Source organism: Microtus oregoni, unplaced genomic scaffold (assembly GCF_018167655.1).
Source record: "Microtus oregoni isolate MIOR12 unplaced genomic scaffold, Mior012 000046F_ref0000063, whole genome shotgun sequence".
Lineage (NCBI taxonomy): Eukaryota > Metazoa > Chordata > Mammalia > Rodentia > Cricetidae > Microtus > Microtus oregoni.
This window is the reverse complement of record NW_024543220.1, coordinates 1,216,445-1,242,056: the sequence shown is the minus strand read 5'-3', so window position 1 is coordinate 1,242,056 and position 25,612 is coordinate 1,216,445. Positions and strand designations below refer to the sequence as shown.

The following is a 25,612-nucleotide window of genomic DNA, read 5'->3' as shown; positions in this document are numbered from 1 at the left end:
CTACATAACAGGTTCTAGGCCAGTGAGAGATCATAACTCAAACAAATCAGCAACTAAATAGAAAATTTTAAGTTGTTTTGATTTCAAAGATAAATAGAATAGGAGGAGGCAAGAGAGGAAATGGATCGTCAGTTTTGAGAAACTTGACTGTATAGGAATGACAAAAGAGCTGGAGCTTGACTCATACTTGAGTAACAGATGTTTTGAAACTAAGATTTCAGCAAATTTTATAACTGAGAAAAAGAACCTAATGAAGAGAGGTTGAGGTAGTAAGTAGAGAATTTTTGATAAATTTCTTTGAACTTGAAAATGGTGTCTTGCAGGGGCTATAATAAATTAAAGGTAGATAATCTTTCTACACACTGCATGAAATAGGGCATTTTTTTAAACCCTGGGGCTGGTATTAATTTGATTTTTTTTTTCTTATTTTGCTTCATTTTGTTTGAGAAGTAGCCCTGGCTGGCCTGGAACTTCTATGTAAATCAGTCTGGTCTCAAATGCAGAGATAACTCCGCTTCTGCCTCCTGAGTGCTAGGCTTAAGATGTGCACCACCATGTTCAGCACTTGATATGTTGGGGGTTTTAAGGGCGGATACAGTACATGTCTTATTCAAAGACACGTAACCAGAGCAACTCTTACCAAAGAAAGCACTTTATTGGGAGCTCACTTACAGTTCCAGAGGTTTGGCCCATTATCCTCATTGTGGGGAGCATTGTGGCATGCACGCAGATTCTGAAGCAGTAGTTGAGTTTTACATCTGATATACAGGCAGACTGACTGACTGGGTCTGGCAGTGGCTTTTGAAACCTCAAGGTGCACCTCCAGTGACATACTTCCTTCAACAAGGCCAGACCTACTCCAGCCTAATCCTTTCAAACAATTAACAGTCCCTGGTGACTAAGCATTCAAACCTATGAGCCTGTGGGGGCCATTCTTATTCAAACCTCCACAGTACATAAAAGGAATTTAAAAGACATCCAGGCATTGTGGTGCACACCTGAAGTCTTGGCACTGGGAGGTAGAGGTGAGAGGATCTGGAGTTGGAGGCCAGCCTGTGCTGTATCATACCTTGGAGAGGGAAGAAAAGAGAGAGCTATAACTTTAGAAGTTATAGCTGATATTACTGTACAAATGTTCATAGATAGCAAAGGTATTGCCAGAATCTTGAGTAGTTTGCTTCTTTTGTGATGCTGAATCAGAGGAATGTGAGACAAGGGACTAGAAGAAATTAGGGGGACAGTTGAAACAGTAGTTGTAGAATACTCGAGTACCCTATTTAACTTAGATAAGTAGATAGATTCACGAGGAGCTTTTAAGAGCACAAGTGAGATTGAAAAGTGTGAGCTTAGGTTGGGCCTGGTAGTTTTTCTAAGAGACCGTAGGTATACGAAGTTTCAGAGCTAGTGTAGGTAAACAGAGAAGGGGTGGGTCCTTCTATCTAGGAAGCCCTTTGCTTTTTTTCATGCCAGTCTATTCCTCAGATTTCTTCGACTGCTTCGCCAATGCCAAAATCCTAGTGCCATTTCTTTTACATCATGGTCACCAGTTCTTATAGACATGGAGACTGGAAGCCCAGTATCAGGATTGCCAAATCATCTTAGTCTTAATGTCTATCAGTAAAAGTCTTGTCAACACCACCACTTAAATGGTAGTGAATTGGCAACAAACTGATCTTTCTTTTAGTCTTAAGCTGTCATTTATTTTCCATGTGTCTGCATCTCACAGTGTGTTTGTAAGCTCTTAAAAACACCAAGATTTTTATGTAATAGTAGCTAGACAACCCCAACACCTAGGTCATTGTTTGAAATTGAGTATTAATTATTCTGTAGACAGTGTTGAAAGTTTTGTGTAGTACATCGAACATGATAGAAATATACCAGTAGAGAATTTACTTTTACTCAGTAAGTCTAATTGCAAATGATGCCTATTTGCAAATAACCTTTTTAGAGACATTTGGACCCATTCAGTCCCTCACACTTAAGTTAAACTCAGTAAACGAATCCAAGTTCCAAGGAATAGGATCCAAATTTCATTACATATGAAATTTCCCCTACTACCAACATTGTTGTAAAAGTCGTGTTTTAAATAATAGAGACCAATTTAAACAAAATCCTTATTTGAGCTATTTTGAGTCCCACCTCCTTTTTAATGTTGTACATGCACATTTTTATGATAGTATTAAATGTACTTTTGATTTTGTATTTTTTATTATATGTAACATGTTTCATATTTAAGTTTTTTAATTGTTTTGATAACTGCATACTAATTAAATTGATACATCATAACCATAATATGTCAAAATGCCTATCATAGGAAAATAATTATTTCTGGTTTTTGGTGTGATGGATAATGCTGCACTAAACATCTTTGTGCATATCATTTTTTCTTCTGAATTATTTCCTTAGGAAAAATTCCCAGAAGTGGAATTACAGGATCAAAGGGTATGAACATTTTTATGGCTCTTAATATGTGCCAGTAGAATTTTCTTTAAGAATTGATGAAGCCATTGAGTGGCCCGAAATGGATTTCAGCATTTGATCGGAACTAATAATCCTTTCACATAGGGCTAGGCTGGCAAGTGCTTCAAACTTTAGTGTTTATCATGTACACTAGCTAATTTCATAGCCTTTGTTTTGTGAAATAATTATAAGACAGGTATTGTTTTGAATTAACCCATCTGCTAATGCATAGTGAAAAATTCATTTGTTATTCCTTTTTTACTGTGTGCTTTAAATAAATGTATTTTACTATTTGTTTGTAGGATTTGATTAGAGACCAGGGGTTTCGTGGTGATGGAGGTAAGTAGTGATTTTAGTCTATTTTTTTAAAGGCAAAAATGCAATTGCTTTGCTGCTTGTCTCCTTTATAGTTGCTTTTTTTCATGAAACAGACACAGAGAAAAATGTGTAGAGAAAATCAAATGTGTTTTTGTTTTGTTTTTTTTTTGTAGCAATTACCATTTACTGCTAGCAGAATTTAAAATTATTCATAACATGTAGAGAAAATGAGACAACATAAAAGAAAATCTTAAATGTACCATCTACAATTTTAAAATACACTATTTAATTTCTGCTGCCTCCAAATCTGGAGTTGCTAAATTTCTTTTGGCCTCCACCAAATACTTCGAGATGCTTATAATCAGATGAAATTATTGTAAATCTCTTTGGGGTTGCCTGGCACATCATTTCAGTTTGTCAGACTTCATCAAACATTTCTCATCAACTTTCTAAAACTATTTAAAATGTACATTTAATTAATGGAATGAACCATAATGGAAAAATTCAGTTATCCTTTTGGTATAGTAAAAAAAATATACACATGAGAAATTTCATTAGGATTTCTTAATGTTATTCTAGATGGGATTTCCATCTAGCCTCCCCTCTAGTGAAGATAATACTATTTAAGAAAATGGTTTTTTGAGCCAAGTGTGATGATAGCATAAGCCTGTGATTCTAGCTGAGGCTATAGGAATGTGAGTTTGACACTAGCCTAAGTCTACATAGCAAGACTGTCTCAAAAAAACAAAACAAGAAAACTCTGTAATAATGTACGCCATATATTTGCTAAGAGATGGCATTTGAGACTGTCTTGAAGTTTTCTTGTGAGAGGTCTTCTGTCTTATAAGGAAGACCATATTAGCTGTACATTATGCCTAGAGCCGGGTTCTTCACTCTGATCTTCCTTATCTTCAAAATAGGTCCAAACCCAGACTCAATATTTTATACTGAGTAAATACGATATAAGCCATATATTGTTATGGTGCTGTCCGCCTGTGAGGATATCAAATAACAAGCATGAATTATGTACTTAGTATTAACTGTATCACATAGTTATTTAAGAGTTTTTGTTGTTTGTTATTCCATGAGCCTGCCAGTTATTGTTGCTGCCAGTTTGACTTTCATGTGTCTTAATAGCTGTGGCTGCGATAATTTTGCCCAATACATCCAGCATTTAAATGTTCCATCATGTTAGCATCACAGTTAACTTAGTAAACAGCCTGCATAGTACCTAAAATCAAGTGGCATTTCTTATCCTTGTTATGAGTCACTTTTAAAAAATTCATTGGGGTTTTTATGAAAATATAAGCAGATTTTTAAAAAAAAGTCCAGAATTATTTTGTGAAGCAGGCTTCAGTTCATATAATTTATTCCCCATGACTTCTTTCATTTCTTCTGTGTGTCTGTCTTCCTGTGTTTGCCTGCCCCTCTCTTTCTCTTCTAACAGCCCCCTTGAACCAGCTGATGCGCTGTCTTCGGAAATACCAATCCCGGACTCCCAGCCCCCTCCTACATTCTGTCCCCAGTGAAATAGTGTTTGATTTTGAGCCTGGCCCAGTGTTCAGAGGTAGTTGGGCTCTTCTTTCTTGTTTTCACCCAAGCAAACTAAATATAAACTAGAGATTCTGTTTGTGCCTCACCCTCACAGCGTGTGTTTGTAAGTGTGAGAGTTTTGAAATACTAAATTTCTGCTTGGCCTGGCTGGAATGCTCTGAATGTGCTTTCACACACACTCACTACTGCAAGCTTTCTGTACGCTGTCCATTATACATTCTGAGTTGGCATTTCCATCTTGCTTATTGTTGTCTCATTTCTGTTGAGTCTTGATAACTTCTTAAATTCTGGGAGACATGGGCAGGATTCTTTTTACTTTAGTCTACTAAATGATAACGTCGATTACATAATATTAATATATTTTAAGAAGACAAAAATGTAAATGGAAACCCCCCATGAAAAGGTTTTTATGCTGGGCGTATTGGCTCATATCTGTAACCTTAGCACTTGAGAAACAGGCAGGAGGAGCATCCCGGCAGGTTTGAGGCCAAAGAGATTTTTATGAGACTTCTGACAGTTATTTGAGATTTTATAATATAAGTAATTTTTTGTTCTTTATTTTTCCCCTTATATGCGATATATATATATGTGTGTGTGTGTGTGTATGTGTGTGTGTGTGTGTGTGTATATATTGACTAATAGATGAATATGAGTTCAGAAAAATTGAATCCATATATGGTAAATTATGCCCTCATGTGAGAGAAGCTAGTAATATAATTGTAGTCTCCTATTTTAACCGTCATATTTGAATTTATTGTTAAACTAACTTTTTAAATTTTAAGATAAAATTTGGGTATTTTATTTTAAATATTTTTTACAATTATATTTACTGTCTTGATATACTTAGTGATCTATATTTAATATAATGATGATGCTTTAGAGTTTTTCATCAACTTAGTTGTTCCATAGATGCAGTGATGTAAGTCATTCAGTACTTGGTGATGTCATAAAACTGAGTAATACAATAAATAAGAACTGTGCATGAAGCATGGGCAAGTTGTTAGTGCTTTATAATGTTTGAAGTTATCAGTGGTTTGTATAAGATGTATTGCGCTCTATTTAAGAGAAATTACAGACACCAAATTAGAAAATTGCTTATGCAATCATAGAACTTTCTTATGGTGCTATAATATGATGTAACGGGTATAAAATATCTGTCCATATTTAGCATTTAAGTTCTGTCATTGGCATTCTTACTATTTGAAAGAACATGACTCTTTTTTACCCTTGAGAGTAGTATATTTTATAATTTCTTAGAGATTTTTGCTACTGAGTGTAGAAATTCTGCCTGGAAATCTCAGATCTATTCACTATACACTCTGGGGAGTCATTGCTCTAAACTCCTCTGTTCCATGTACCGTATGTGCTTCTGCTAACTGAGACTACTTATAAAACTCACTTGCCTTATGAAATATTGCTATATATCTGAAATACAACTAGGATGCTGTAGCATTTATTTGCTTACCTTTATAATACCAAATTTTTCAGAAAATCTTGAACACCTATTTCGCAGGGCTGGAGAGATGGCTCAGTAGTTAAGAGCACTGGCTGGCCTTCCAGAGGACCAAGGTTCAGTTCCCAGCACCCACATGGCAGTTCACCACTGTCTTTAATTCCACATAGATACACATGCGGGGATAATACCGATACACATAAAATAAACATAAATAAATAATTTTTAAAAGGAAAGAAAACCAGGCTCTGGAGAGATGGCTCAGAGGTTAAGAGCACTGGCTGTTCTTCCAGAGGACCCAGGTTTGGTTTCCAGCACCCACATGGCAGTTCCCAACCAAAAGGGATCTAACACCCTCTTTTGTCCTCCACTAGCACCAAGCAGACAAATGGTATGCATATAGTCAAAGCACCCACACACAAACAAAACAAAATAAAACAAAAAAATCAAATAAAATAGTAATTTAAAAAAAAAGAAACCCTACTTAACTTTGTTTATATTAACTTTGGAATAAAGGTAACAATTTTTATTTAATAGAAAAAATTCCAGGAACCACTGACATTGTTCACCATCTATTAAATAATAGAGCTACAGTTTGAGATCTTATATAAACTTAGAGCTAATATGAAAGAAACATTTTAACAGTAAGAACACTATATGTTTTTGAAATATTGAGGCCGTTGAAATAATTTTAAAAATTGTTTGTTTTGTAGAGTTTTACATTGATTCTGTTGGCTTTTTGTTTTCATTTTGTTAATTATTTTCTTCGTTTTTTGAGATAGGGTCTCTGTATTATGTATCTCTGGCTGGCCTGGAATTTGCTATGTAGATCAGGCTGGCCTGGAACTCAAAGAGATCCTCCTGCCTCTGCCTCCCAAGTGCTAGGTTTAAAGGTGTGGGGTACCATGCCTGTGCATTGATTTTGATGTTTCAATTTGTTTATCAAAGGAACAAGAACCTGGTAGTAAAATTTAGAAATGGTGCATTGGTTTAAAGATTATGTTTTTCTAGATTTGTTTATTATCTATCTTAATGGTCATAAATTGGCCAGAAAACCAAAAGAAATTACAGTACCAATCACAAATAATGCCTCTTTTGGCCTACCCTTTGTAAAAGGCCAATATTTAAATATGCATTGCATTTTAAAGTCTAGATCTCCCCCACTTTCTTCCCCTGTTAAGTGAATGTGCTTGCTCCTCCGTAATGCTTCCTCCTCCTTAATGTGGATAATTTTCCCCTTCCTCTAATTTAGGGTCAACTACAGGTTTGTCTGCCACCCCTCCTGCCTCATTACCTGGCTCACTCACTAATGTGAAAGCCTTACAAAAATCTCCAGGACCTCAGCGGGAAAGGAAATCATCATCATCCTCAGAAGACAGAAATCGAATGGTAAGGATATGTGATGTATTTTCCTGTAATCATTGCCAAATATAATTTTATCATTTAGATAAAATAGGCCTGTGTGATATAAAGTTTCTGTCAAATAAATTTGAGTTAATAGGTTTTTTTTACATAAAGTATATTTGCACAAAACTGATTTTTTTTGTTCCCATTTCTAATTAAGAGGTCATTTTGAAAGGAAAACAATGTTGTTCTGTTTCTAAAATAAGGAGAACAAGTATAAACAAGCATTCAGAAAGCATAATTAAGCATATATGTTCTAAAAACTGGCTGAGAATTCAAGTATCTACCAAATGACATTCTCCCACGTTTGGAAATTAACTTTCTCCCACTTTTACCTTACCAAGGGAATTGGTATGTTGATTTCTTTTTATTTATTTTTTTTCTTTTTTGATGATCAAATCAGTTAAGATATGTAAGGAAATCTAGCACCAACAGTTATCATAGCTTGTTCACTTAATCTTTTAGGAATTTGAAGCCAAAACTAGCCACGGATATAAAGTTGTTATTTTACCTCTATAGTCCTCCAAATAGTTAAAATAAAAAAACTGTTTTATTTTTATTTTAAGAATAACAATATGTATTTCAACATGTAGTAAGTTATTTTTATTAATTTTTTAGTTACTATTTTATTATTTTATGTATATGGGTGTGTGACTGAATGTGTAAGTGCAACATTTGCATGCCCAGTGCTGAAGGAAGCCAGGAGAGTGCAGAGGGTCCCTGGGGCTGGAGTTAGGAATGGTTGTGACCTGCCTTGTAGGTGCTGGAACACAAACTCAGGTCCTATGGAAGAGCAGCCACTGCTCCTAACTTGTGAACCATCTCTCCAGCATCAGTTATTTCTGTTTTTAAGTATTTTCCTGTCCTAATATTGACTCATCTTAATTTTAATTTTGTTATTTTGAGTCTTGATTGTTACTTTTGCTTCCTCAACATGGTGGCATTTTGTTGTTTTCTTCTTTTCTTAAAAAGACCTTGATCTCTTCCTAACCTCCTGTCAGGCAGCAATATATTTAGCATGGAACATAAGGTTTTTCTTTTATTTGCCTTGACTTGACTTTTGCACTATATTTTTTGAGAAAACACTTGGTAGACGAGATTCAAGTGATGATTGGGAGATTCCTGATGGACAGATAACAGTGGGACAAAGAATTGGATCTGGATCATTTGGAACTGTCTACAAGGGAAAGTGGCATGGTATGTATGCAATATGGTGCCATTGGCACAAGTAGGATATGCTTAAAATTTTCTGTTTTAAAAATTTAAACCAAAGCTGGGTGTGGTGGCACATGCCCTTAATTCCAACACTATGAAGGCAGAGACAGGTGGATCTCTGAGTTCAAAAATAGCCAGAGCTTGGGGCTGGAGAGATGGCTCAGCGGTTAAGAGCATTGCCTGCTCTTCCAAAGGTCCTGAGTTTAATTCCCAGCAACCACATGGTGGCTCACAACCATCTGTAATGAGGTCTGGTGCCCTCTCCTGGCCTGCAGGCATACACACAGACAGAACATTGTATACATAATAAATAAATAAATATTTTTAAAAAATAGCCAGAGCTACACAGAAAAGCCTGTCTTGGGAGGTTGAAGGGTGGAGGACAAGCCAGGCATTATGACACACATTAGGAGTTCAAGGATATCTTTAGCTAAGTAGGAAGTTCAAGGCCAACTTGAGTGCTACAAGAGACCATCTCAAAAACAAATACGAAGTCAGAATGTTCACTGTTTGCATCATTAAACGATTTTCATCAGATGCAAGAGTCCTCCAGAAGTTCTAACAAAAATGTTGGAACATAAAAACTGGCTTCACAGTAGCCAAGTTTGCTGTCAGTACTTTACAGTAGAGATTCACAAAGATGAAGATCATTGAGCCATCCAGTCCCAAAGACAGTTTGTTTTCCTTTTAGAAGTATTCCTTTTGATACATTTATGGGTATAAATCATAAATAAACAAAAAATATTCAGTATCACCAGTTTTCTTTCTCTCCTTTTTTTTTTTTTTTTTTTTTGAGACAGGGTTTCTCTGTAGCTTTGTAGTCTGTCCTGGAACTAGCTCTTGTAGACCAGGCTGGCCTCAAACTCACAGCGATCCACCTGACTCTGCCTCCCAAGTGCTAGGATTAAAGGCATGTGCTACCACCTCCCAGCAATCACCAGTTTTCTGAGATTACAAATTCAAAAGATAGAAATCACAACTTTCCTTCCAAAAGAACAAAAAATAATTTAAATTGATCACATGTAGATTGTGATTATGATCGTGCTTATTTACCTCTTGGTGATGTGAAAATATGAAAATTTGGGAGATTGTTCATTTAGTCTGAGCAAGTAATTTGACAGTAATGAACAGGTTGATACCTAGGAAAGTTTGCTCCCCAGAGGGATGGTAAAGATGGAAAGTGAAAATAGACTTGAACACTCACTAGTAGAAGGTTTGATGAACGCATTGATTGATATATCCATAGGTGGTTATATAAGAGTCAAAATTACATAATAGAGCTACAGTGATATGGAAATATGTCTAATATATTGAATTGCTTAAAGCTGCATGTGTAATACCTTCATGTTAAAGATCTATATTAGGGCTGGAGAGATGGCTCAGAGGTTAAGAGCACTGGCTGATCTTCCAGAGGTCCCGAGTTCATTTTCCAGCAAATACATAATGGCTCACAACCATCTGTAATGAGTTTCAGTGCCCTCTTCTGGCCTATAGTGAAGGTGTACATGCAGGCAGAACACTGTATACATAATGAATAAATCTTTTAAAATAACCTATATAAAATATATTAACAGTATAACAATGCTATTTGAATTCTTTCATAAGGTTATTTTATATGCATTCAATAAGTATTTATACTGCATATACAGATAAACTTAGGATATATACATGCATATATATACATACACACACACATACATGACAAGGGTTATTTCTGAGTGCCATAATTATGGGGAAATCTTTATCTATGCTTTCCTGAAACATTTAAGTGGTCAACAATATTAGGTGGTATAACTGATAGAATGAATACTATATTACTTTGATAATTAAGAAAAAGATAAATGGTAGTTTTATATATGTGTATATATATTATTTATGTGTTCAGATAATTGAAACTCACCAAGTGAATACATTTGTGATTAATAAGCATGTTTATAGCCTTTTAGAAGGTTGCTGCGTGCCCTCTTTATTTGCTCTCCTTGCAAAGATAACTAACATCCTGACTTCAGTAGGATATAATGTGTAGATTGTTTTTGTGCCATTCCTTTTTTCAATATTGTAAGATCCATCAGTGTTATTGGGTGTTTGTGTGTCTGTCATTCATTCTCTGAGTAGTATACATTGTGTAACCGTAACTTGATTTCCATCTGCTATATAATAAGCATTTGGGTAGTTTACAGTTTGGTGCTATTCTGGATGCTGCTGCGGTGTATATTTTTAGTTACATGCCTTTGAAGAACATATGTGTATATTTTTACTGGCTATATGCCTAGCAGAGAATTATAGACCTACACCATATGCTTACTTGTGGTTTTACAGATATTCCCATCAGTGCTGCCAATTAATTGTACCAGTTTATACATCTACCAGCAGTGTGTAAGAGTTAAATTTAAGCCTGGCCATGGTGGCGCACGCCTTTAATCCCAGCAGGGGGCAGAGGCAGGCAGATCCCTGTGAGCTTGAGGACAGCCTGGTGTACAGAGAGAGTTTAAGGGAAGGCAAGGCTATACAGAGAAACCCTGTCTCAAAATAACCCCCTCAAAAAAAGTTAGATTTAAAATACCATAATTTTAATAATTTTCCAGTTGACATTATAAGTGAGTCATATTTGTCTCTCTTTTGGGTAACAATTTGCAAGTTTTTATTTTAAACTGAGCTCCACTGGACCTGTTGTCCATAGTTTCAGCACTCACTTAGTAAATAACACCTCATTTAACATTGTCAAATAATTATGAAAATTCTCTGAGTACTTAATTGGCTAAACTAAATTCCCAGGAGAAAAAAAGTTGACATTATTGTAGCTTATATCTTGAAATAGTAGTATAGGATTATCATTGTTAGTAGCTTTGTGTGGGGGTTGGGAGATGTGTGTCTCATAGTATATATTTTTAAAAAAAGAAAAAAACAGGCTAGGCGACTTTAGCCCCAGCTTTGCACGCAGGAGGCGGAGGCAGGTGGATCTCTCTGAATTCAAGGTCAGCCTGGTCTGCAGGGGAAGTTCCTATACAGCCAGAGCTGTTGTACAGACAAACCTTGTCTTGAAAAACCATAAAAACAAAAAAAGAAGGAAAGTACTATAATTTCTTTTACTGAGATAATTAGCAAAAATGCCCAGGAACATTTCATATTTCATAATTTGAAATTTTGGAATAACAATTTTTTTTCAGGCGATGTGGCAGTGAAAATGTTGAATGTGACAGCACCCACACCTCAACAGTTACAGGCCTTCAAAAATGAAGTAGGAGTACTCAGGTGAGCTAATAGATCACTGTTTTCCAGTGGATTTACTTCAAGTAGAAAAACATAATGATCTACTTACAGTTTCTATTCATATTGTTTTCCTGGTTGCAGTATCATTTAGTACTGTATATAGAAGATATATTCAGCCGGGCGGTGGTGACGCACGCCTTTAATCCCAGCACTCGGGAGGCAGAGGCAGGTGGAACTCTGGGAGTTAGAGGCCAGCCTGATCTACAAGAGCTAGTTCCAGGACAGGCTCCAAAACCACAGAGAAACCCTGTCTCGAAAAAAAAAAAAAAAAAAAAAAGAAGGAAATAAAAAGTGTCTGATCATGTATAATAATAGTTCCATTTAGGAAGGTAATACTCTAAAAATTCTAAATGTCTCAAAACACGTTTAAAATTGTATTAGCCCTGGGCTCTAGGACTTGAGGAATATTGACAAATGAGAGCAAATCCATGATAAGAAGACTTAGGGAAAATTCTGGAGTTAAAACTTTATGTAAGGGAAATGCTCAACAAAACTGAGATTTCAAAGCAGAGAAGGGTATTGTATTCAAGAGGGTACATAGTTATTCTTATATTGTAGAGAGCAAAACAAGGAAGCTAGTTATAGAGATTAGAGGAAAATGATTTTGCTTTTACATAAGAAAACTTCCTAATATGTTTAGAACCACTTAAGCAAAAACAACCTCTACTTCCTCACTCAATATACTTAAATAATATATTTCTAAATAGACTAGATAATTACAGGTTAACTTTATTTTGTTTCTAGTACTTTTGACTGGGAGCATATTGTTGGTGGACTGATGTGTCTCTCTTTGAGGAATTGTTACTCATTGTCACGTTTCTTCTTCACAGGAAAACGCGACATGTGAATATCCTACTTTTCATGGGCTATTCAACAAAGCCACAGCTGGCTATTGTGACCCAGTGGTGTGAGGGCTCCAGCCTGTATCACCATCTCCACATCATTGAGACCAAATTTGAGATGATCAAACTTATAGATATTGCGCGGCAGACTGCACAAGGCATGGAGTAAGTTCAGTTCTGTTAAATCTTCATATATGACTTTTGAAAACCACTTAAGGATACTTTAAGGCCCTAATAATACCTCTTACGGATTGCGTTTTAAGTTTTTATGCAGGGGTATTAATAGCTAGCACTAGCTTATTAAAAATATTTCTCTAATTCAGCCTTTAAAGTATATAAGGAGTGTAATATTTGACAAGAACTTTACAATTGCAAATGATGATTAATTAGTTCACGGTGATTTATGTGAACAGTGGAAGTACAGAAAAGCAGGACCCCTCTGGCTCCCTCCCCCACCAAAAAACCACCACCACTAAAAAAAGCCATTACTAGTTAATGTGACTATTATCTGTGCTTTCAAATCATTTTCTTTTACATGCCTGTTTTTTCTGCTGCAAAATGGTCAATTATTAAAGTTTTAAGTGACTTGTCTATATTGTGATTCTAGCTGAGAAATTCTGCTATATCTAGGACTTGAACATTTTTCCAAAACAGTGTGATGAAGCGAGTGTGTACTTACCAAATGATGTTCAAGTGTGCCCTCCATTGCAGACAGTTTTGGTGTGTGTTATGGGGAGGGGCGTGTTAGGGATTCGCCCTCAGTCTAATCCCTAGAACATGTGTTCTGCCATTGAATAATCCCAACCTCTTCTTTGTGGTTCCCAGATATTAGCAGCCAAACCTGACTCCCTACAAGTCCTAAGAGTCTTCTCTAGGGAACCTTACCAGACCAGGAGGAAAGGGTATCATTCTACAATTTACAAACAATAAGCCAGACAATTTTCTAGTCCCCCACTTAGTCTGAATAAAACAAATTGTCTAATCTGCAGACGTTAGAGGAGAAGTCTGATAGACATGAAAGGCCAAAACTCACGGGGGTGGGGATGCGCTGGGAGAACAGATCCAACGAAAGGAGACGTTACCACTCTCACCAAGAGAAAATGTATTAGTTTCCTTGGGGAGATTAAAAAAGATAAAATTTAAAAAAAAAAAAAAAGAAAACATTTGTAGCCAGGCATGCTGGCATGTGCCATGACCCCAACACTTGGGAGACAGGAAGGAGAATCATCTAGTCTACACAGCATGTTCCAGGCCAGTTAAAGCAATGTTCTGCCTAAAAATCATTGCCATTGAATATCAAAATGTTTAAATGTTGATACTTGTAGCCTATTGGAAATAGTGTTCTTTTCAGCTATTTTAACCTTTAAGTGTTAAAATTCACAAGGAATGCTGTAGTTTTAGGATTCATTTGAATTGTCTTCAGCAAAAGAATTTTAAAACTACCAGGCAGTACTATTGCATACCTTTAATCCCAGCACTTGGGAGGCTGAGCCTGGCAGATCTCTGTGAGTTCGAGGCAAGCCTGATCTACAAAGTAAGTTCTAGGACAGCCAGGGCTTCACAGAGAAACCCTGTCTTTAAAAAAAAAAAAAGAAGAAGAAGAAAAAGTTTAAAACTATTATGCAGTTTTGCTGACTGTAACCACTAGCACTTGGGAGCTGGAGGCAGGAAGCTCAGAGTCCAAACCAGTTTGTAATATGTAAGAACTTGCCTCAAAACAATAACAACAGCATGCTATTTGGTTTAATATTAGTTTTTCTGTGTTGTATTGCATAGTTCAAAAAAGGGACTCTTAAGATTTTTGTTTGTTTGTCTGGGGTTTTTTTTGTTTTTTTTTTTGTTTTTTTTTTTTTTTTTTTGGTTGTTTTTGGTTTTTCAAGTCAGAGTGTACAGCCCTGGCTGTCCTGGAACTCATTTTGTAGTCCAGGCTGGCCTTGAATTCACAGATCCACCTGCCTCTGCCTCCTAAGTGCTAGGGGTTATAGGCATGCACCACTACCACCCAACTAAGATAGTTTTTTGTTTTTGTTTTTTTGGGTGTTTTTTAGCAAAGTGAGTTGCATACCAATTTGTATAAGTAAATATTTCCCCCTGTTCTTTTTTTTTTTTTTTTTTTTGGTTTTTCGAGACAGGGTTTCTCTGTGGTTTTGGAGCCTGTCCTGGAACTATCTCTTGTAGACCAGGCTGGTCTCGAACTCACAGAGATCCGCCTGCCTCTGCCTCCCAAGTGCTGGGATTAAAGGCGTGCGCCACCACCGCCCGGCTTTCCCCCTGTTCTATCATCAACCACTAAAGTAGATAATCATATTTGGGTATCTGGGGTTTTGTTTTTGCTTTTTGGAGGTTGGATTTTACTTAGCCCTAGCTGACCTGGAACTCACTGTAAACGAGACTGGGAAAAACTCCTGTCTCTCTCTGTTCCACTAGTGCTGGGATTAAAGGTGTGCAGTGCATCACACCTGGCCCGTATTTGTATTTTTTAGTGTTGTACATATGTATATGAAAATAGGATTAGAAGATACCACGTTCAGTGGTGGTTGTCTCCAGCAAGGAAAAGAGTTCGTATAAACTTTGAAAACATAGAAAGCAAATGTAAAAATCTCAACAGTATTTGTTAGGGTTGGAATATGAGTGATCTTTGCACTATCTTTTGTTGTTGTTTGTCTTAATTTCAAACTAAACTTACTTCAAAATAATAAAAAATCATATGAAAAATGTAAACACAAATATATGTCTGTAATCTACTATCCAGAAATAACTGGTTTTGATGATCTAATGTGTTTTGTGTGTCTTAATAGTTGTGTATGTTAATACTGTACACAATCGTTTTGTTACTATTTTATAATTATAGAACCAGGCTTTGCCTTCCTTTTTACTCTTTGCACATCATCGCTGATTAATAAATACTGTTTTCTGATCCCAGTTCTGCTGAATATTATTTACTCACTAGCTCCTTCGTTTATTTAAGTGCCAAATATATTTGTAGTGCTTCAGTACAGTATTTGTGTATTAACAATTATATATGCCCTTACAATGTATCAGACATTGTTCTGTATATTTTATTTGTGATTTCTCACTTATTCTTCAATAACCAGTGAGTCAGTGCATATAGAAAGACCATGTAACTTGCCTCAGACACTTGGGCTCCCCAGTGAAGCCCTTTGAGCTTTGTACTATGTCGCTTTTCCAAATTATACAACCCTTTTACCAACCTCAGCCCTTAATGCCATACAATATTCCTGCAGTCCATGGTTCATGTACTTGGCCTCTCTTCTAGACCATTCCTCTGTCCTCAGACCCCAAACCCCTTCCCTAAGAATATCACCTGATGATCTTGTTTATCATTTCATTAAGAAAATGTGTTGAACAGGAAGTGATAGTATGCACTTACAGTCCCATCCTGGGCCACAGAATGAGAGACCCTTTTTTTAAAAAAAGAAAGTTCCCTGGGCATCCGTGCTGCTAGATCCAGTGGTTAAATTCTCAGTCTTCCGTTTATTTGATCTGTCATAAACAGAGTACAGTTAATCCAGTTCTTCATGGGTAACATTCTTTGTTCTCTGCTTAATCGTATTCTTAATCTCTTGTTAGTCAAGATGGTCTGAGTAGCGTCTGCCTGGGAACCCTGAAATTTAGAAATACTGAATTGTAAATACATTTTAATATGATCTACAAATGGTTCACAAGCATATGAGGTTGAAGAAATCTATACCAAAGCATATTTTTCTGATTATCCCACTAGTAGCTGCTTCTCAACTGATTCATCCTCTACCCCTCTGGGATCTCATTCAGTTTTATGGTGTGAAAGAAAATTACTTTAAAATCAGTTCAGTACCCTTCCTGCTACTTCATTTCACTTGTACTTAAGACTCTCATGTCAGACTGTCTGCTCAACATGTATGCTTGTCTAATGTCTTGTGTTTACTAGATCATGAACTCAGCTGCTGTCTTCTCCTCTAGCCTGTTCTTCAGCCTGCTGTTCTTGCAGCTGCTCATCTCAAACATCATACAGTGATCCTCGAGTCCTCTCATTCGTTCTTGCCACACAACTCTCATTTTATCTGTTTTTTGTTGCTGCGTTGAGACAGGGTTCCTCTCTATAGTCCTGGCTGTCCTGGAACTCCCCATGTAGACCAGGGTGCGCACCACACCTAGCATTCAGTGTATCGTTTTGTTTTGTGTGTGTGTGTGGTTTTTTTCCCCCCTTTGTTTTTTTCGAGACAGGGTTTCTCTGTAGCTTTGGAGCCTCTTCCTGGAACTCACTCTGTAGACCAGGCTGGCCCCGAACTCACAAAGATCCGCCTGCTTCTACCTTTCGATTGCTGGGATTAAATGCATGCACCACCACCACCCGGCTCAATATGTCTATTTTAAAAGAATATCCAGAGCCTTATAACTTCTTGTCAGTTATTTAGGTTATCTTCCTACTTAAGCTCCCATGCTCATACCTGAATTAACTCCTGTCTCCCAGTTTCCACACTTTACTACCTCAATTTAGTTTCAACACAGTGGCTTATTTGGCCCTGTCAAAACAGATTGTGTTGCTAGTCCTCCCATATTTCATTCATAATGAAAACCAAAGTTCTGTGTGGGGAGAGTAAAGTTTCACAACTAGGCCTGTCTCGCTGCACCTAGTACACCGTCTCTTCATCCCCCTCCCCCAGCTTTTCTGTTACTTCTCAGATTATCTGTTCTTTTCATCCAGGCAATGTCACACTTTGCCTTCTTGCTATTCTTTGTATATGGAAGCCCTGTGTCTGTCATAGGGCTCTGTCCTTTCTTCCTTGTCCTTGGTATAGTCTCATCCCTTAATATATACTATCTTACCTCATTAGAGGTCCTCTTTCACCTAAAGTAAACCCCCTACAGTTGAGCATTCCCACACACACCTGGCACAGTTAACAGTATGTGGTGCACTGTGTATTTTACTGACATAATCTTTTATTTTCTATCTTCTGCACTACAGTGTTAAGTACCTTGTTTTATCTCTAAGACTAAACAAGAACAGTTGTTGGTTAGCACTTATTGGGTTTTTGTTAAATATATAAAGTAATTCTTAAGAATACATCAAAATAAACACTATCATCTCCATGTTACAGATTAGTGGATGAAAGCTAGATTGTAGTCACATGATAATGGCGCATGCCTTTAAGCCCAGCACTTGGGAGGCAGAGGCAAGTAGATCTTTGCGTTCAAGACCAGTCTGGTCTATAGAGCTAGTTTGGATGACAGCCAGGACTACCCAAAAACCCTGTCTTGAAAAACCAAAAAGAGAAAGAAAAATTATAAGATGCTCCTAGGGTAATTAACACAGATGGAGGTCAGACCCAAATCTGAGTGTTCAGAATCTTTCCTTCTCCCATGTCTCTTTGGCCATTTCACTTCTGCTCTTCAGGTTTCCTCTCTGCATGGACAGAATTACTTCACCTGCTTCACAAGGAAGTATAAAGGTTATGCAACCAGATTATATAAAATATTTGGAAAATGTCAAAATATTTCGCATTTATAAATGGTGGTAGTAATTCTCCATTTTCTTATAAAATGTATCATTTTTACTTTTACATTTGGGTCATTGGTCCGCTTTAGATGACTTGTGTCTGAGGTAGCAGTTGGGGCTCTTTTCTTTTTCCCTATGTGCATATCCAGTTGTTCCGCAGTGTTTGTTGAAAAGACCATCCATTTAGTTAGTTACCTTTTTGTAAATAATATTATGTCTCTGGCTTTATGTTTCAGCTTGTGGATGTTTGATATGGATTACAAAAATGAAAGAATAGTATGCTTTGTGCTTTCCCACCAATATTATGAAATTCTGTATTTATTTACATATCTATTCTGTTCAGGCCAGCGATGTACTTAGTAATTAAAATATTTTCTCATGGGGCATTTACTACCCTCTCTAATGTATGTTCCAACTAGGAAGTGAAAGGAATACAAAAGTATCATATTGACATATTAGAAGACCCCATATCACTAAGTGCTTAATTCTTCCCAAGTTGTTCTCTTGATGATGCTAGTCACAATAGGAACAGACATAAATTTAGAAATTGGCAGACTAATCTGACCAGTTATATGGAAGTGTGGTGGCTAAATATTTATAGCTCAGATACTTGAAACCAGTTGTGGTAGTTAGTACACACTTACAATCACAGCCCTTCAGAAGTGAAGTTGGGGTCAGAGTTTAAGGCCAGTCCGGGCTACCTGATTCCCTGTTTCAGGAAGGAATTTTAAAAGATGGAAGAGAGAAAACAGAAGATCTGGGGGGAAAAATGAGAAAGAGAAAGAAGAAAGTCAACAATTTGGGGGGATAACAAAGTTGAACTTTAGTTAGAAATTTCAGATATTACTATAAGATCATAGTAATCAAGACAGGTATTTGTGTGTGTGTGTGTGTGTGTATAAATCATTGTGGAAGAATAGGAACTTAGTTATATATCCAATATGTGTATTTTCTTCATTTGATTTTTTTAACCAAGGTATTGATGTAATTCATGAAGATAGTTCTTTAACAAATGTTTCCTATAACCAGTAGGCATTCATATAGGAAAATTAAACAATTAACTGTTAGATGGCACAAAACAAACATTTATTTGAAGTGGATTAAATACAAAATCTAATATCTCAAGTAATAACATAGAAAATCCTTGTAGTAAAAGAATAAGCAGTGATTTCTTAGAACACAAAAGGTAAAGGAAAGAAAGGGCTTGAGGTACATCAAAATTTAAAATTAGTTTTCTTCCAGAGACACTATTATGAAAATGAAACTCTGTCTGAGGATGTATAACTCATTGGTAAAGCACTGCCTAGCCTTTGTGAAACCCTCTGTTCAGTCCCTAGTGTGGTAGGAAGAGATAGATGAACAAAAGAAAATGAAAAGAGAAGTTATAGACTTGGAGAAAATGTGTGAAAATATATCTGATAAAAAGTCTTCAAAGTATATTAAGAACTGTTAAATTCAATAATCAAGCATAGGGGCTGGAGAAATGGTTCAACAGCTAAGAGTACTGGCTGTTCTTGCTAAGGACCCAAGTTTAGTTCTAATCACCAACAACCAGCCGTTAACTCCAGTCCAGGGTGTCTAAAACCCCCTTCTGGCTTCTCAGACACCAGGCATACATGTGGTATATAAACATATATGCAGTTAAAACACACATAAAATAATAATACCATACCTCTCAAAGAGTCAGAGAAACCAGATATGGTGGCACCTTTTGTAATTTCTGACCTTCAAAGGCCAAGGAAAGAGGATTAAGAGTTCAAGGTCCATCTTAGCATTATAGTAAGATCCTGTCTCAGAAAGGGGTTGGGGGAGATAGGGGTGCAAAGTACCTTATTAAAGATGTTATATGAATGACCAGTAAGTACATGCAGACATTTAACAGCTAGCCATCAAGAAAAGGTACATTTACAGTATAAAGTGAGCCAGCACCACATCCCCACCAGAATGCCCCTTTTCAGAACCTGTAGTACAGAAGTCTCAGCAAGGATAAAGATCACTTGAACCTCATAATACATACTGGTAAGATTTATTTATGTTTGGTAGGTGTATATACTTCATCGCTATGTAGGAATCAGAGAAGTACCAGATGGTTCTGTCCTTTCACCGTGTAGGTCTGGAAGAATGAATTCAAGGTGTCAGGCTCAGCAGCAGGCTCCTTTACCTACTAAACCATCTTATCTGCCTATTAAAAAACCTTTTGAGGGTGTTCTTTATCTCGATTTGGCTAGTCATTGCACACTTAAAGTTTGTACGTTATGTTTTATGTATCAGTAACTCAATGAATTCTGAATATGTATGAGTGTTATGCATGTATGTATTTCTGTGTACCATATTGGTACCTCCATGCCTGCAGAGGCCAGAAAGGGGCAAAAGTGACCCTGGAACTGGAGTTACAGATAATTGTGAACCACCGTGAGTGCTGGGAATTGATGTCAGGTTCTCTAAGTGCAGATAGTGCTCTTAACTGCTGAGCCATCTCTCCAGCCCCCTCAATAAATTCCTTAAAAGTAAAAGCAACTATTTATTAAATCAAAGTAAAAAATAGAATTTAGGCCACTATAAAGTACAACTAAAAAATATACAAACTACTCATTAGAGATTTAAATTATTTTCAACTTAGGAAATATTGCTAACTGCAGAGAGGTAACGGAATATCATTCCCTTCAATCTTGCTTTCTTTCTACATTGACATGATGGAACAAAACTAACCTGACATCACCACTGTCACATCTGTTAGTTCAGATGCCTGCCAAACTCTCCATAGAAAGCTAAGATGTCAGAGGAGAGATTCTCACTTTGAAGTCTGATGAACATTTGTGGAATTATGCACAGTTAGGAAAAAGAGGGCTTTAAGTACAGGTATCTTAGTTTGCCAGGTTCAAAGTTTTAGAAATAGGTAGAAAATACAAGAAAAAAAAACTTAAATGAGCCTCTAGGAACTTTGCCAAATAGACTAATTGATTAAACTGGTTTGTCAGCCAGGTGATCTTAGTATTTTAACTTCTAGAAAGTGTTTGGTGTCTTTCATGGTATTCTTAAAGAAATGAAACACAAGCGGCTAAATTTAATTGGCTTCAAAACTAGATGGATGATTGTGTGCCTGAGGGTAGCAAGCTAGGAGATTTCTGACTTCGTTTCTTTGGAAATTATGAGCCTTCTTACGTTTATTTTTATTTTGTGTGTATAAATGTTAAGTGCAATACATGTGTACAGTGCCAATAGAGGCCAAAAAAAGGTGTTGGATCCTCTGAAACGGGAGCCACAGATGCTTAGAGCTACCCATGTGGGTGCTGAGAATCAAATCCAAATACCCTGGAAGAAGTTCCAACCTCCCTTCAATCCAACATGGCCTTCATTTTCTTCTTAAATCTCTCAAACTTTATCTAAAGCTCTAATTTGCTATGATGGTTGCATATCCTTTTTAACCGCTGAGCCCTCCTTCAGCTCCTATGATGAGCCTTCTTAAAAGTAACTGATAACCAAGTCTGGCAACCCATACCTGTATTTTCAGCACTAAGAATATTGAGACAGGAGAATCACCACAGGTTTGAGACCAGCCTGAATTACACAATAAGTTCCTGGCCAGCTTGAGCTACTGGATGAGAACCAAGATAGATAGATAGATAGATGGATGGATGGATGGATGGGGCGCTGACATAGGAAGTTATTAGAATTCTAATCTTTAAAGCTTTACTTTTACCACCTAGCATGGTAGTGCATATCTGTAATCCCAGCACTGAAGAAATGAATGAGGCAGTAGAATTAGTTTAAATTCAAGGCCAGTTTAGGAAGCAAATTCATGCCTCAAAATATAAATGAAAACTCTTAAGTGAAATTTTTTTGGTTGGGGTTTGGGAGTAGGATTTGTTTTAGATGTTTTGTTGTTGCTATTTGTTTGCTTTGAAACTTTTCACACTGTAGTTATATATATATACAGACTGAAGTTATATATATATAGCCTAGTTTGACCTTGACTTGCAGTGATCTTACTGCCTCAGCTTTTCAAGGGCTGAGGTTACAGACATGAACCACATGCCAACTGAAAATAAATTTAATAAGTTAAAATTTTAGACCATGTGTCAAAACAAAGTCCTATCTAGCTATCCCATACAAATATGGGATCAAGGAAGTATTTTATAGAAGCAATTCAAGAAAAATTATTGCAGGGTTATAATAAATATAATCTTACAAGAGTCCTAGTATTAATAGGCTCTTGATTATAAATTTTGCACCTACCACAAAGGAGATAAAGATGAGAATCTCAGCCTAGTTTTTGTTGGTCAGATCAAGTCTGAAGTATATTAATTTGGTGCATCTTATGCTCTTCAAAGAATGTTGAAAAGGTAAATCTTGTGTAAGATTTTGGAAGAGGTACAACAAAGACAGATTTTTATCAAGTGCTTTTTGCAGCTATATGAGTAGATTCTGTAAACACACACTTTGTCCAAAGAAGAAGACCGGCAAGAGAATCTTCAAAAGAGTGTGGTACTTATTTAATTGATAGCATGTTTGTTCTTTCTCAGTGCCACAAACACACACACACAGCTGTAAGGTACTCCTAACATATTAAAAAAAAGTAGAAAGGAATTGTCACCAAGATTCTTCAGTGGGTAAAGACACTTGCCACCAAACCTGACCACCTAAGTTCAATGCTCGGTACTAACATAGTGGAAGAAGAGAATTGACTCCCATAAGCTGACCTCTGGCCTCCATACATACAGTAGTGGGCACACATACACACAGTAGTGGGCACACATACACAAGCACTAAGTTGAATAAATGTTTTAGAAGGTAGGAAGGAAATCCATTCTAATTATCCTAAATAATGGATACACTTCCGTATCATGCTAGAGTATGGTTTATTTAGTGTTGTTCCCTTCCTTACTCCCAAACAACTATATACTTACTGACATCTTCCATTATAATTAGTCCAGGCTTAGTAAACTATGTTTTAGTGATAATTTGTATAGAACTGTTTAATGTAGTAATTGCTTTGAACTATTGTATGGTCTAGGCTTTGGGTATGTTAACCCATTTTTCTAGCTGGACAAATAGAGTTCCTTTTCCTTCCATCCTTCCATTATACAGACCTGTGCTACTCTTTCGTACTTTGTTTACAGAAAGAAAATAATATATAAAAAATAGGAAATCAGTTTGTACTATAAAGAATTACACAGTCAATTTGAAGCAGCTGTTGAAACTTTGGGCTCTGCTAGGTTTACCCTATCTAGCTTTTAGTAACCCCATGTCACTAGTTAGCAGTCAGATGCATCTTGTACAATATTTACTGAGTTCCTGGTCCTAAACTTTCTCTCTTGAACCCTGCAGTTAAGTTGTACGTATTTTATTCTTGCTGTGTTTCTATAAGATTTCTAGAGTAATTAATGCTACCTATCAGGAGCACCTTTTCCTTCCCTTCATCATGTCTCCATAGTTTTGTATAAACCTACTGTTTATTATTGGGGTGGTTGGGACCTATGACCCCTCAGATCTCCCCAACCCCTCCCCCTTGACAGGATGCTGCTGTGGACCAAGTCCCATGCAGATGTTGTACAGATAATCAGTCAGGTCATGCCCTGAAGTCAGTGTTCACACCAATCTCCGCTCCAGTTCTCCAGATCTTTCATTTGCTTTGCCCTTTCTTCCTTGGTAGAGATGATAGAGATGTCCCGCTTATGGCTGAACACCAACAGTCATTCTTAGCACTTTGACCAGTTATGAGTCTGCAGTTAGTTACCACTGGTCACTACATTCTGATCAAAGCAGATAGCAACATTTCTCTTTGGCCATAAGCAGTTATTTAGAAAGCAGTTTAATGAGCAAATCATGTCCATTTAGAAAAAGAACAGTAATAGCCTCCTGACTAGAAGGCCGATACTTTTGTGAGGCATGGTGGCCTGAGTGTGTAATTCCAGCCCTTGGAAGGTGGAGGCCAGATCTCTGTGAGTTCAGGTCAGCTTGAGCTAAGAGTAAATAAGCCTCTAAAGGGGGAATGTATTAGCTTCCTTTTTTTAAGCCGTTCACTTCATACCAGCACTCTCATTAACCCCTCCTTTTTTTTCTCATTTATTCAAGATCAAGCCATCCTAAAAAAAAAAAAAAAAACTTTCTTGGGACAAGTTTTATCTTCACATGTTCTTATCTTTCTTTAGCGTTGCAAAAGTTATAAAGCAGGGCTAGCAAGGTTGCAGTAAAGAATACTTTACTGCTCCTCAGAGGACCCAGATTCAGTTCCCAAAACCTACATTGGGCAGTTCATAAGTGCCTGTAACTGTAATTCCAGGGAATCCAGCACCCTCTTTGTTCTTCACAGGCATGTGCACTGGTGTGGCTGGCAAACAGAAACAGATAAGGAAATAAACCTTTAAAAGCAAACAGAAACACATACATACACACAGATAAGGGAATAAACCTTTAAAAGTTTTAAAGCAGTTGAGACCTATAACTGACCTCTTTTCTTTTGCTTATAAGAGTAGTGATAATGGGGCTGGGGAGATGGCTCAGAGGTTAAGAACACTGACTGCTCTTCCAGAGGACACTGGTTCAATCCCCAGCAACCACATGATGGCTCACAGCCATTTTTAATGAGATCTGGTACGCTCTTCTGGCCTATAGGCATACATAATAAATAAATAAATCTTTAAAAAAAAAAAGAGTAGTGCTGATGATGTAGCAGGAGCCCAGAGTCATGATAAGATCATTTTAGATTGTGATAAATGTTGTGAAGGAAATAGCATGAAGTGAAAGTATAATAAATGAAAAGGGATTGCTTTGGATAAAGTAATTTAAAATGAAATTTTTGTTTAAAATATAATTAACATCTTGATGTTTGTCTTGAAAATGAGGATATTTAACAACGATAAGGTGCAGTCTGAACTATTTATAAATCTGTTTTTAAAAGTGCTCATGATATGACTTTGATTCTATATTCTGATTTTAAGTCAGAACTTAAAAGTGTTTTTATATGTTTTCTCCAGTAATAAGACAGATAACTTGCATCTATTGTAGTTGATTTGACAGACTTGTATTCAATGTTTCACACCTGTCAGACCCTATCCTATGCATTGGAAATAAATAGAAATAAAATCAAAAACAAAGATAGTTTTTATGGATAATTTAGAATAACAAAGGATGTGTGACCTATCATTGACTTTAAAATAATATGTTTGTGGGCTTGGTGGCACGTATGTCTTTAGTGCCAGCACTTAGGAAGTAGAGGCAGCATATCTCTGTAAGTTCAAGGTCACCTGGTCTATGTAGTGAGTTCCAGGACTGCATAGCCAGAGCTACATAGTGAGACCCTGTCTCTAAAAGACAATAACAACAATAATATAATGTCATTATGAGAAAATTCCTTCCTCACTAGTATTAATGTTTTACAAAGATGTCATGACGCCTTTAAAATTGATTGTCTTCACCAGACTTTCATAGTCTAGTGGAATTTGCATTCTAAATGAAAAGAAACATAGGCACATGAAAAACGAAGCAAAGCAAAGATCAAGCTATTGCCTTAATTACTACATAATTGAACAGCGAGAGATCACTTTCCATTGGGTTTTTTTGTTAGAAAATAAGAATGTTCATCTTAGAGTATGAATA

The 25,612-nt window shown here is 36.6% G+C and overlaps 1 protein-coding gene across 5 annotated transcripts in view; it reads left to right on the top strand.

Moving 5' to 3' along the window:
• Positions 1–25,612, top strand: part of LOC121435346 (serine/threonine-protein kinase B-raf) — a 118,746-nt gene that overhangs the window by 76,052 nt on the left and 17,082 nt on the right. For 2 of the 5 annotated variants that reach the window (XM_041634603.1, XM_041634604.1), the window contains exons 9-14: positions 2,763–2,799; positions 4,226–4,345; positions 7,038–7,174; positions 8,269–8,386; positions 11,572–11,656; positions 12,505–12,681. In XM_041634603.1, the coding sequence (XP_041490537.1) occupies positions 2,763–2,799; positions 4,226–4,345; positions 7,038–7,174; positions 8,269–8,386; positions 11,572–11,656; positions 12,505–12,681 (674 nt within the window). Of the gene's footprint in view, positions 1–2,406; positions 2,443–2,762; positions 2,800–4,225; positions 4,346–7,037; positions 7,175–8,268; positions 8,387–11,571; positions 11,657–12,504; positions 12,682–25,612 lie in introns of all 5 variants that reach the window. The other 3 variants (XM_041634602.1, XM_041634605.1, XM_041634606.1) reach the window with 3 other exon arrangements.